The following is a 13303-nucleotide window of genomic DNA, read 5'->3' on the forward strand; positions in this document are numbered from 1 at the left end:
TTATCATTATTGTGGTTATTATTATTGTTGCTATTGATGTCATTGTTGTTGGATAGGACAGAGAGAAATGGAGAGAGGAGGGGAAGACAGAGAGGGGGAGAGAAAGACAGACACCTGCAGACCTGCTTCACCGCCTGTGAAATGACTCCCTTGCAGGTGGGGAGCCAGGGGCTCGAACCAGGATCCTTCTGCTGGTCCTTGCGCTTTGTGCCACCTGCGCTTAACCCGCTGTGCTACCACCTAGCCCCCTTTTTAATGTTTTTAATATTTATTTATTTTCCTTTTTGTTGCCCTTGTTTTTTATTGTTGCTGTTACTGATGTTGTTGTTGGATAGGACAGAGGGCAGTGGAGAGAGGAGGGGGATACAGAGAGGGGGAGAGAAAGACAGACACCTGCAGACCTGCTTCACCATGTGTGAAGCGACTCCTCTGCAGGTGGGGAGCTGGGGGCTCGAACCAGGATCCTTCTGCTGGTCCTTGCGCTTTGTGCCACGTGCGCTTAACCCACTGCGCTACCGCCTAGCTCCCTTTTTAACGTTTTTTATATTTATTTATTTTCCCTTTTGTTGCCCTTGTTTTTTATTGTTGTTGTTACTGATGTCGTCGTTGTTGGGTAGGACAGAGAGCAGTGGAGAGAGGAGGGAGACAGAGGGGGAGAGACAGACAGACGCCTGCAGGCCTGCCATGTGCTTAGCCCGCTGCACCTTTGCCAGACTCCAAGATCTTTTTTTTCTTCACCAGAGCCCTGCTCAGCTCTGGCTTGTGGTGGTGTGAGCGGATTGAACCTGGGACTTTGGAGCCTCAGGCACGAGAGTCTCTTTGCAGAACCATGATGCTATCTGCTAGCTTAGATCTTAATACCTATCTTTTAACCATCTGAAGTTAGGCAGAGATCAGGTTAAAAATACACTTTGCTAACTGGTATAATTTTATTAACTTTGGGTATATAACTGGTCTATGACATCGAAAAATAACAAGTCATCATCATTTTAGATTACAGAATGAATTAGATTTGTAAGACACAAACACATTTCACACTCGGGAAGATAAGGCCATGAGACTTGATTATGGAGAGGGGGTATGAGATATGTCAAAGGCTTTTAAGCCAACAAAGGACCTCTCAGTATATACAGACGACAGGTCAGAGGCCTTCAAGTCTACGAAGGACCTCTCAGTATTTACAGAAGACAGGTCAGAGGCCTTCAAGTCTATGAAGGACCCCTCAGTGTGAGTAGCTAAAGCGGCTCTGGCTTCCATGGTGACGCCGGAGCCTCACTCATCCGCAGTCTTGAACAGAGCAGCTCTCTTCTCGTACTTGTCTCCGGTCTCTTTCACACTTTCCAGAAGGTCTTCGGACCCACACTCTTCATATTCTCTATCAGCTTTAGCAATCTGCTCCTGAAGATGTTTCTAGTGGAAACGATTATATCGTTAATGTGAAGTCAATGATGTTAGAGTGTGTACAAGTGAAAAACAAGAGTATGACATTTATAATGGCAGGAAGAGATATGTATTTTAAACATTTAACTTACTGAGTAGAGACAGGGAGAAACTGAGAGGGAGACGGAGAGGGAGAAAGACACCTATAACACTGCTTCACCGGGCTTTCTTCCCACAAGTGGGAATCAGGGGCTTGAACCTGGGTCCTTGAACACTGTAAGATATCTGCTCTACCAAGTGCCTGGTCCCAAGAAATATTATTGTCTCCGCCGTAGAGATCCTTTATTCTACTATTATCTCCTTTCTCTTCTCTTCATGAGCAGCTACACTCCTGAATGGCTGTTTAACCACCACCGCCGACACAGAGGCAGATATGTACCGCTAAGTCTCTTAACAAGATACTTGCAGTACCTGCTTTTTAACCATTTTTACTGAAAGATGACAACTGTAATGTTCTTTAGAATTTTTCTGGTTATCACCAGGGCTTACACAATTGGGCTATTTCAGATATGTACAGATATGTATGTGGTGACCATGTCAGAGATGCAATGAAGGTAAGGCTAAGAGACCAGTCTCTAGCTCCATCAGCACCCAGACAGAAGGAAAAGGAGAGGGCCATACGGAGGTAGTTATATTGTCATGAGTGGCTTGGAGGGGAAGAGAGGATTGGACCAGGAAGAAAAAAGGGGCAACTATGTATAAATATGGACAGATAATTGTAGAGATGACAGCTGGCCTGTGTCTGCAACCTTAGGGGAACTGTGGTGGATTGCAGTGGGGAGATGCAGAACTCAGGTGGTGTTCTGGAATGGTGTGGATTTAAACCCCGGCTGACATGTAACTTTGTAAATCAACATTAAACCACTAATAAACAAATAAATAAAAAATGATGGCATATCTAAAAAAAAAAAACAGGAAAGAAACCACAGCACTGAGGCTTCCTCCAATGAGCATGGACCAGATGTCCAACTCGGGGGCAAGGCAGGGCAGGGCAGGGCAGGGCAGGGCAGGGCAGGGCAGGGCAAGGCAGGGCAAGGCAGGGCAAGGCAGGGCAAGGCAGGGCAGCACACCACCCACATGAGCTATTCTGCCGGTAAAGTTCTATGCCTCGTTTTGCAGATTCCCTTTAATGAAAGTAGCTAGTTTATATGCTGTTCTGTTGAGTGAGTTTAATCATTACCCATTTTACTGTTGAGGAATTTTTGCTTGTTATCATGTGTGGGAGGACAACCTCCCCAATGGGGTCTACGTTCTAATCAGAGAAGCTCTGAACATGTTATCTTACTCGGCAACAAACAGCTGTGCCACTGTGACTAGGGAGCTTATTCTGTACTACCGGGTGAGTCCAGTCTCTGAGAGCATCAGTAGTAAGTACTAAGAGTCAGAGAAGATGTAAGAGCAGAAGAAAGGGTGGAGAATCAGAAGCAAGGCCCAGAACACCACGCCACTGGCTCTGAAGCTGAAGGCTGTGCCCCGTCACTGCATGCTGCTTATGTGGACAGGACACAGGGCACAAAAGGCCCCTTACCATATGGCTACACAGGATTCTTCTGCTAACGTTTTACTCAATCTTATTTTACTATAGAGACAAAAGCAACCATTTATCTCTGTAAGCAGAAAATACGTTAGTTTTCAAAGCTCTTTTTAAAAAAAAAAAAAAAAAATTTTCCCTTTTGTTGTCCTTGTTGTTTTATTGTTGCTGTTATTGTTGTTATTGATGTCGTCGTTGTTGGATAGGACAGAGAGAAATGGAGAGAGGAGGGGAAGACAGAGATGGGGAGAGAAAGACAGACACCTGCAGACCTGCTTCACCGCCTGTGAAGTGACTCCCCTGCAGGTGGGGAGCCGGGGGATCGAACCGGGATCCTTATGCCAGTCCTTACGCTTTGTGACATGTGCACTTACTTAACCTGCTGCACTGCCGCCCGACTCCCAGTTTTCAAAGCTCTTTTCAGGATGTAGAAGACACTGTACGTACCTCCACAGACCCGACATGTGTAGCCACCATCTCTAAAAGGCGCTGCAAGTTATTCCCCACTTTCCGCCTTTCTTCAGTTGTGATCTGCACGACCAGTTGGTATCTGTAGAATGAAAATTCTTCTTTAAGCTGCTGAAGACGAAGCTAACACGCCAGTTCTCGCTGGCTCACTCCTTTTCATACTCAACAAAATCAAACTGACCAGCATGCTATTTGCTCTATGTGTAACTGAATATAGCAGTACATTTAAAAATTAATTTACTTGACCATAAGCCAGAGCTGAGCAGTGCTCTGGTGTTTCTCTGTCTTTCTCTCTCCCCCTCTGCATCTCTCTCAAAAAAATTAATTTACTGTTATTATTATTTTTAAAACAATTTATTTATTTGTGAGAAAGAACCAGACATCACTCTGGTACACATGCTACTAGGGAATGAACTCGGGACCTAATGGTTGAGAATCCAATGTTTTATCCACTGCACCACGTCCTGGACCGCAATTTATTTTAATTAATAAGACAAAGAGAAACAGAGGAGAGGGAGCTAGAGAAGACAGAGACCCCTCTAGGACTGCTCCACTGCTCATGGAGCTCCCCCTCTGCAGATGGGGCTGCAGGCTTGAACCCGTGTTCTTATGCATGGTGATGTGTTCTTAACTGGGTACGCCACTGCCTGGCCCCAAAATAAAAGTGTTTGAATTTTAGTACATAAAGGTTAAGACTCTTCCCATCCATTTACAAAATCTGTTTAATGTCTCTCCCATGAATGCATTCAAACTGGAGGTTTAGGTAACTGACGCATTTGATCCAAAGATTTATATGCTGAAGCTTCAAGCTTTGATACTATTTTGTGTCTTGAAAAGGCTCTCTGAAAATGTTTTATTTATTGTCTCTAGACTTGAAGTTAAGTTCCCTTATTTATAAGTCATTAAGATGAGGTCATATGGGAGAATTATATATTTGGAAAGGCAAAATATTCTTTTTAAAAAAAATATTTATTTATTATTATTATTATTTAATATTTATTTAATTTATTTATTCCCTTTTGTTGCCCTTGTTGTTTTATTGTTGTAGTTATTATTGTTGTCGTTGTTGGATAGGACAGAGAGAAATGGAGAGAGGAGGGGAAGACAGAGAGGGGGAGAGAAAGACAGACACCTGCAGACCTGCTTCACTGCCTGTGAAGCGACTCCCCTGCAGGTGGGGAGCCGGGGTTCGAACTGGGATCCTTATGCCGATCCTTGTGCTTTGCGCCACCTGCGCTTAATCCGCTGTGCTACAGCCCGACTCCCGGCAAAATATTCTTTAAAAAAATTTTTTTTGGGGTGGGTGGTGGCGCACCTAATTGAGTGCACATTACAGTGTGCAAGGACCGAGGTTCATGGCCCCGGTCCCCACCTGCAGGGGGAACACTTCACGAGTGAGGCAGGGCTGCAGGTGTCTCCCTCCCTCTCTCTCTCTCCCCCTTCCCTCTTGAATTCTGGCTGTTTCTATCCAACAAATAACGATAACAAAAAAATCAAAAAAATTATCTTTTATTTATTAGATAGAGAAAGATAAAGAAAGAAAATGGGACCTAGTGGGGGTTGTCTTGTTAAATGGGAATCTGGGGAATGCTATGCATGTACAAACTAGTGTACTTACTGTTGAATGTAAAGCATTAATTCCCCAATAAAGAAATAAATTATTAAAAAAAAAAAGAAAATGGAAGGGATAGAGGGAGAGAGAAAGAGAGACACTGTAACACTGCCTCACCACTCGCAAAGCTTTTCCCCTGCAGGTGGGAGCTGGGGGTTGAAACTGGGTCCCTGTGCATTTTAACATGTGTGCTCAACCAGGTGTGCCACCACCCAGCTCAAGAATATTCTTTTAAAGAAGGACTGTCATTATTTCTTTTAAATATTTAATTCTTTTTTTTTAACCAGAGCACTGCTCAGCTCTGGCTTATGGTGAAGGGGATTGAACCCGGGAGTTTGGAGACTCAGGCATGAGAGTTTCTTTGCATAACCATTATGCTATCTAACCCTGCCCCTTTAAGATTTCTTTTATTGACATAAAGTTGAGAAGGAGGGACGGAAAGGGGGAAGAGGGGAAAAGAGGGAAAGGAAGGGGACAGGGTAAAAGAGGGAGAGGGTGGGAGAGGCAGAGAGAGAGAGAGAGGCAGAACCAGAGCATCAGTCTGACACATGTGGTGCCAGGAATCAAACTTTTAATTTTATTTTTTACCACCAGGATTACCGCTGGGGCTCACTCAGTACCTGCATGACTATACTGCTCCCGACAGCCTTTTAGGCAGAAGATAAGAGATCAAGATAAGAGAGGCAGAGAGACAGAAGGAGAGACACTACACCACTCTGCTTGAGAAGCTGCCCGCTGCAGGTGGCCCTATGTGGTGCCTGAGGGTTTGAACTTGGGTCCTCACGTGTGGCAGGGTGTGCACTCTATGGGGTGTGCCAACTCCTGTCCGAGAGACCCCTTGCTTTTATCTAGCCACTGTGCTGTCTTCTGGGTCTGTAACCACTTTTAGCTTTAGTTATGTCCCCTATTAGTAAGTTTAAAACTATTAGGGATCCTTAAACATGTATGATTTGATAATGATCACTTTCTAAGAACAGATCACACAGTCACGAACTTGTTCCAATTGGACTGATAAATTAATAATTGGATCAAAATTTGCCATCAATGCAAATGCTCCATTTAAGTCAGCTTCTTCCCTGAGGAACAGCAGGTGAATGCAGAATGCACAGACTCAAACCCAGTCAGTCACGGACCTGAGCGTGTGCACCAGCCCCTGAGCTCATCACACAGGGGTGAATCAGACGCACAACATGTGGGCTAGAATTTTCCATCTGACCGGAGATCAGTCCTTTTACAAGTTCCCAGTACCCCACAAATGGCCACCCATGAATGTCAGGTCTGAACGGTAGGGCCTATCTGCCCCAGCAGCAGTGCGTCTCTTAGGCTGATGTCCCCTTAGGCTGTGATCTTCAGGTTCTGTGCCACTACAGGAGTTTCTGAGGGGTCAGCCGTACCCCAGCTCCCCTTACTCCTGAAGCTCTTACTGCCTGACTGCAGAGTGGGGTGGCTGTTCTGAAGGTGAGCACTGTTAGGGCTGACAGCAGAGTTTGCGGCCAGCTATGACTCCTAGGAAAGGCACCTTGGAAGAGCTGGGGGCCTTTGTTCTCACATCTGACAAAATCTGGCGGTGATGATCACAACAGTAGCGCAATGCACTGTGGAGGGAGAGCCTCTGCAGTTACTGGACTGCTGGATCATGACATGCTATGCTTCTCTATACTTTTTGAAGTTTTTTTATTTTGCCTCCAGGGTTACTACTGCAGGGGCTCGGTGCCTGCACCATGAATCCAGTGCTCCTGGAGGCCATCCCCCCCCCCTTTTGTTGCCCTTGTTGTTATTGCTGTCATTGTTGTTGGATAGGAGAGAGAGAAATGGAGAGAGGAGGGGAAGACAGAGAGGGGGAGAGAAAGACAGACACCTGCAGACCTGCTTCACAGCCTGTGAAGCGACTCCCCTGCAGGTGGGGAGCCGGGGGCTTGAACTGGGATCCTCATGCCGGTCCTTGAGCTTTGTACCACCTGCGCTTAACCCGCTGTGCTACCACCCGGCTCCTTCTCTATACTTTTTTAATGCAGGAAATGCGTCACAACTTTTCAACAACCCAGTATAAACTGTCTGCCTACATTCTGCTCAGTGCTACCTGCCCCCTCCCCACTCAAGTTAAATAAAAGTAAGCAAACAGCACGGTGCGGTGAGCCGACTTACTCGCGCTGAACAGTGTCCACTTACTCGCGCTGAACAGTGTCCAGTTCGTCCCGGGCTTCACTCAGGCCCTCATTGACAACATTCTCCAGCAGGCGCTTGTGTTTCTCCAGGGACTCTAGCTCACTGGCACATTTCTGGTCCTCTTCCTCAGCCTCCTGTCGGGATGAAGTCATCGGCATTGTGTTGTTGTTTTTTAAATAATCACATTCTGTATACTCCAGGTAGACTAGACAGTTCCACAGCACTTAAAATAACTAGGCTGCAGGCCAGACAGCACAGCGGTTATGCCCGGGGCTCTACCCAAAGGCACCGGAAGCCAGAGCCCGGGGTGCTCAGGCCGTGTGGCCATCTGCATTCTCAGGAGCTGCTCCGCAGGGCTTCACTCTGGACACACGAGTGACCCTGCAGCACTGCTCAATGAGCCCGGCGGCAGGTCCCAGTCTGGGACATGGGAAGTTTCCCAGTCTTCTGATGTGACCCTTTCCCATGAATATCAGAGGCCGTTGATGTGAACCAAACGTGGGTCACTGTCATAATAGCATTACCTCACATTGCGAGGTTGTCTAAACCCACCGATTCTTAGATCCCCCCGAATCTTTCACTCAAATGCTTCGGAGAATAAACTCATGCTTGTTACTGTGCCTTGTGCTTCACACACAGATCACAGTCCTGTGGCATACTTCCTAACAGTGCCAGAGTGCTTTGAAGAGAGCATGGGTCCTAAATATGATCTATATCTAGAAACAGTTTATGATCTCCAACGATTTTTGGTGCATGCAAGTAAAAACAATAGCACGGCGGCACAAGACTCAAGTGAGGGTGCGAGTGGTGCAGATGCCGTCACTGTAAACCACCAACCCTGATAAAACGATAACAAAGGGCAGGAGACAGCATAATGGCTCTGCAAAGAGACTCTTGTGCATGAGGCTCCGAAGTCCCAGGTTCAATCCTTTGCACCACCGTAAGCCAGAGCTGAGCAGTACTCTGGTAAAAAAAAATAAGTAAAATGATAAAAAAAAAAAAAATCACTGTTGTGGAGGCTAAAAAAACATAAGCCCGGGAGAGCACGTTTTGTACCACGCACAGCGGCACAGCACAGGAGGAAGCCCCACGGCTGTGCCCCCGCCCCATAAGTCAAAAGGATGAGAGTCAGCACTCAAGTGAGATGAATGAGGCCCACGCTAGGGGAAAAAAAGGTTGAAAACCCACATGAAAGGCCAGGGGAGAGAATCATCAGCAGTGCAGCAGCTCAGTCCCCAGCACCACCACTGGCAGGTTTGAGCAGGGCTCTGGGAAGAAAAAGGGGCGGGTGGTGAGGCTCACGTTACAGTGCTCAAGGACCCGGGTTCAAGTCTCTGGCCCCCACCTGCAGGGGGAAAGCTTTGCTAGTGGTGAAGCAGGGCTGCAGGTGTCTCTGTCTCCCTTCTTCCCTCTATTTCTGGCTGTCTCTATCCAATAATGATAATAATGAAAAATCACATAAGTTATATGACAGTTCCCTAAGGAAAACAGAGGACATGAGGGATAGAGGTGGTAGGTAGTGAATCTAATTTTTTTTTTGTACCTTTATTTTAGATTTGAGGTAAATAAATACTCCTTGGAAACTGGCCAGGGGGCTGGGCGGTGGGCACCCAGATGAGCACACACAGCACCACATGCAAGGAGCTGGGTTCGAGCCCCCCAGTCCCCCTGCAGGGGAAGCTTCACCAATGGTGGTGCAGCGCTGCAGGTGACTGTCTCTCTCCCTATTTCCCCTTCATTTCTCAATTTCTCTCTGTTTTTATAAAATAAAACAGATATTAAAAAAAAAAAAAGTGGCCAGAAATGCCAGTCTGCAGTGATATATGCAATCACAGACAGAAGGTCTTTGGAATTCAAACTTTAGTGGCGTATTTAATGATTTTCCTTTACAAGAACGTGAAAGAGATCATGTCTAAAACATGTTTCAGTCTTTTTTTTTTTTTTTTTAAAGAAAATTTATTATTGGATAGAGACAGAGAGAAATTGAGAGGAGGGGAAGATACAGAGCGAAAGAGACACCTGCAGCCCTGCTTCACCATTCCTCATGCTTCCCCCCTGCTGGTGAGGACCGGGGACTAGAACCTGTTACCTTGTGTGCTGTAACGTGTGCGCTTACCAGGTGTGCCCCCACCTGGCCCCACGTATTAGTCTTCTAAGGATACAGAACCACAGAGAACAGTATGAAATATTGGTAGAAGAAGCACGCCCACAGTACAATGACCCTGACCCAGCAAAAAGCCCTTTAAGGAATCCAGTAACTCCTGAGGTTATAAGAGAGCACCAGGGCCCGCGGTGGCACACATGGTCCCGCACACATCGTCTCTATCCTGTGTCAGCCCCCGCTCCCGCCTGCAGGGGCAGTTCCACGAGTGCTGAAGCAGGTCTGCAGGTCTCTCTTTCTCTCTCCCCTGTTGTCTCAATTTCTGTCTGTCCTATCAAGTATAATAAAAAGGAAAAAGAATCCCGGTTCCAGCCCCCGGCTCCCCACCTGCAGGGGAGTCGTTTCACAGGCGGTAAAGCAGGTCTGCGGGTGTCTGTCTTTCTCTCCTCTCTCCATTTCTCTCTGTCTACCCAATGATGACAACATCAATAACAACAATAACTACAACAATAAAACAAGGGCAACAAAAGGGAAAATAAGTATTTAAAAAAAGGAAAAAGGAGATAAAGCCAAAAGCAAAAAACAAACATAAAAAAAAAAACCACCACAGAGACTAAATTAAAATACAAGTTATAGGAACTAACTTAAAGATCTCAGTTTGATGTTAGTAAAGTGTGTCAATTAACCAGTCAAGCACGACAAAGCTCTGGGTCACCTTGATACAAATTATGGCAAAGTTCTCACCTTTAGTTTTTGTTGGTGAAGATCCTCCAGTTTTTGGACTTCTTCCTTCAGAGTTCTTACGCTTCTCTTGCTGTCTGTTATCATTGTATTTAACTGAAGGAATAAAACTTTGGTTGATAAATCACAACTGTACAAAACATTAGAAATTATAGAACCATTATGTCATCAAATGACTGAACCATGAAAACTACTTCTGATATCTTATTGGACTTCCATCTATCATTTAAATTTTATTATTCTGCTGGGGTAGACAGCATAATGGTTATGCAAAGAGACCCCCATACCCGAGGCTCCAGAGTCACAGGTTCAAACCCGTGTCACCGTGGAGGCGATGGTGGTATAGTGGTGAGCATAGCTGCCTTCCAAACCCCTGAGTCACCATAAGCCAGAGCTGAGCAGTGCTCTGGTGAAAAAGAAAGAAAAAAAATATATATAAATTTTATTATTCCCCACTGAAGAGTGAAATTCAAGGAAACTTGAAGACCCAGCAAAAGAACACTGTTTTATATCATTTCATTGTCATTAATACATGGAGTTATTTGAAATATTTAATTTCAGAAGTTTCCAAGTTAACAGTATGCCCAACTCTAGCCTATCATATTTTACAAAAAAAAAAAAAACACATTAAAAAACTTATTTGTTATTGGACAGAGATAGAAATTGAGATGGGAGGGGGAGATAGGGAGAGAGACAGAGAGACACCTGCAGCCCTGCTTCACCACTCGTGAAGCTTTCCCCCACTGCAGGTAGGGACCAGGGGCTTGAACCCAGGTCCTTGCACACTGCCGTGTGAGCACGTAACCAGGTGTGCCACTGCCTGGCCCTTTAAAAAACACACAAGCAGACATAAGCTACATTAAACTTTACATTTTAAAAACCGCAGTTTTGCTCGTAAGATTATGCTGTTACTCACTTGCTCTAAAGTATCCTCTAGTCCCATTTTTTTATTTTGAGCCTTATTAATTTCCTCTTCGGTTTGGTTCAGAAGTTCCTTGAGTGGCACCTGTGAAATGTACAGGAATGCGGTCACGTATGGTACACAGCACTACGGTTATTTAGGGCGATTTCTAGAACTACAGGTGACTTGCTGTTGAATACTTTCAAAACTCCAGACTTTCTTTCTAGTCTGGAAGTTAGCTCTTAAATATTTTCTAAGTCTACTTAGAAGGCAGCATTTTTCTTTGTAAACAAAACTCCTTTTACGGTATGCGAGGAGAGGTTAGAATACACTCTGCTCTGGCACATAGTGGGTACTAGGGGCTGAACCTGGGGCCTTCAGGACCTCACGCCCAAGTGCTGTGCTCTTGCTTGAGGCTGAATTATTTCTCCCGAAAGCAATTTTATAAAGAGAGTACAACAGTGCAACTTTATGCTCTATTTTCCAAATGAATTTTTTTTCTCTTTTCCTCCTCTTCCTTCTTCTTTCTTTTTCTTTTTTTTTTTTACCAGAGCCCTGCTCAGCTCTGGCTTATGGTGGTGCGGGGGATTGAACCTGGGACTTTGGAGCCCCAGGCACAAGAGTCTTTGCATCACCATTCTGCTACTTACCCCTGCCCAGTAAATTTTTCTCCATCTTTTTCAACTACCTAGTTTTACAATTGTTCTAGCTCTTCTTCACACTTTTTTTCTTTTCTTTTTTAAAAAGATTTTATTTACTTATTAATGTGAAAGATAGGAGAGAGAGAGAGAGAGAGACAAAGAACCAGGCATCCCTCTGGTACATGTGCCACCGGGGACTGAACTCAGGACCTCATGCTTGAGGGTCCAATGCTTTATCCACTGCGTCACCTCCCGGACTACATATCTTTATTACAGCTCTTCAAACAGCAAAAGACAGGAAACAGGGTGATTGATCATCAGCAGAGACTGGCTGAATAAATCACAGGGAGGAAGATTCTAAGGTGCGAAAGTGAACTGGATCTCAACGTAGCATCTGGAGAAACTGCCAGGGCGCGTGATTCTGTGAATAACGTGGGCCACCAGAACAGGCAAGTGTTTACCAGTATTTAGAAACACGACTCAGAGGCAGTCAGATGAGAGAGCCGCAGGGGACAGATAAAAGCGAAGGGGGCGCTGTCACCCTAGAGGTTTCTATCTGCTTTCCTGGTAGGGGCCAAGGCTTCACTGTTCCAGCTGGCTTTTCTCACTCAGGCACAGAGACAGAGAAAGAAAGAGACACCCTGCCTCTCCCCTGGCAAAACACCTCAGAGATGACCCATCCTGCTTGCTCTCCACTGCTCTTTGGGATTTATTTCAAATTAGGGGTGGGGGAGAGAATAGAAGCCAGGGCAACACTGTGGTTTGGGTCCTAGGGGTCTTTCTCTCCCCGTCTCCCCCTCCTCTCTCCATTTTTCTCTGTCCTATCCAACAACAAACGAGGGCAACAAAAAGGAATAAATATTAAATATTAAAAAAAACCAGAAACGATTCAGACTATTACATGTAAACTCACCAAAAAAAAAAAAGTAGTCAAATTGTCTTTCAACTTTGCAAAAACTGCGGTGGGCACGATGGTTGGTCTAAGAACTTTGGTGGTGGGTATAGTATGAAACTATACTATACTATAGCTATGATATTAAATCACTAACAAAAACCACTTTTTTTTCCTGTTTGTTTTTTGAAAGATTTAAAAAAATATTTATTCCCTTTTGTGGCCCTTGTTGTTTTATTGTTGTAGTTATTATTGTTGCTATTGATGTAGTTGTTGTTGGATAAGACAGAGAGAAAATAGAGAGGAGAGAAACCTGCAGACCTGCTTCACCGCCTGGGAAGCGACTCCCCTACAGGTGGGGAGCTGGGGGCTCGAACCAGGATCCTTATGTCGGTCCTTGCGCTTTGCGCCACCTGCGCTTAACCTGCTGCACTACTGCCTGACTCCTTTGAAAGATGTTTTAAAATAGTCTCTTCATGAATTGCTCTCCAGATCTACGGGGGTAGCATCTTCTCAATCGTCTCCCCTTGTTCTCTAAGGGGATCTGCTTAGGGAATTCCTTTCTTGCACTACCCCTGTCCAGACACTGTGACCCACTACAAAGTGGTGTGAGGAAACATCTCACATGCCCAGACACCACTTAGTGATCACTAGAAATCAAATGCTCACTTGAGAGAAGCTCTGATAGGCATCCTCCTCTATTAAAAACAAGCATTCTGGAATATGGCATCTAAGGCGTCTGATCACTAAAGCTTGTGAATAACAGTTAAGTCGTAGCAACCCCATTTTTCTCTTCCTAAAACACACCCT

The 13303-nt window shown here is 45.2% G+C and overlaps 1 protein-coding gene across 3 annotated transcripts in view; it reads right to left on the reverse strand.

Moving 5' to 3' along the window:
- Positions 1-907: 907 nt before the first annotated feature.
- The window catches only part of NDC80 (NDC80 kinetochore complex component), a 31460-nt gene continuing 19064 nt past the window's right edge, over positions 908-13303 (reverse strand). For 2 of the 3 annotated variants that reach the window (XR_009552172.1, XR_009552173.1), the window contains 6 exons: positions 10976-11065; positions 10063-10155; positions 7221-7351; positions 3419-3521; positions 1169-1410; positions 908-1117 (listed from right to left, as the gene is read on the reverse strand). Coding sequence is in view for 1 of the 3 variants with exons in the window: in XM_007519860.3 (XP_007519922.2) it covers positions 1273-1410; positions 3419-3521; positions 7221-7351; positions 10063-10155; positions 10976-11065 (555 nt within the window). In the remaining 2 variants the exon portion in view is untranslated. Of the gene's footprint in view, positions 1411-3418; positions 3522-7220; positions 7352-10062; positions 10156-10975; positions 11066-13303 lie in introns of all 3 variants that reach the window. The other variant, XM_007519860.3, reaches the window with a different exon arrangement.

Source organism: Erinaceus europaeus, chromosome 10 (genome assembly GCF_950295315.1).
Source record: "Erinaceus europaeus chromosome 10, mEriEur2.1, whole genome shotgun sequence".
Lineage (NCBI taxonomy): Eukaryota > Metazoa > Chordata > Mammalia > Eulipotyphla > Erinaceidae > Erinaceus > Erinaceus europaeus.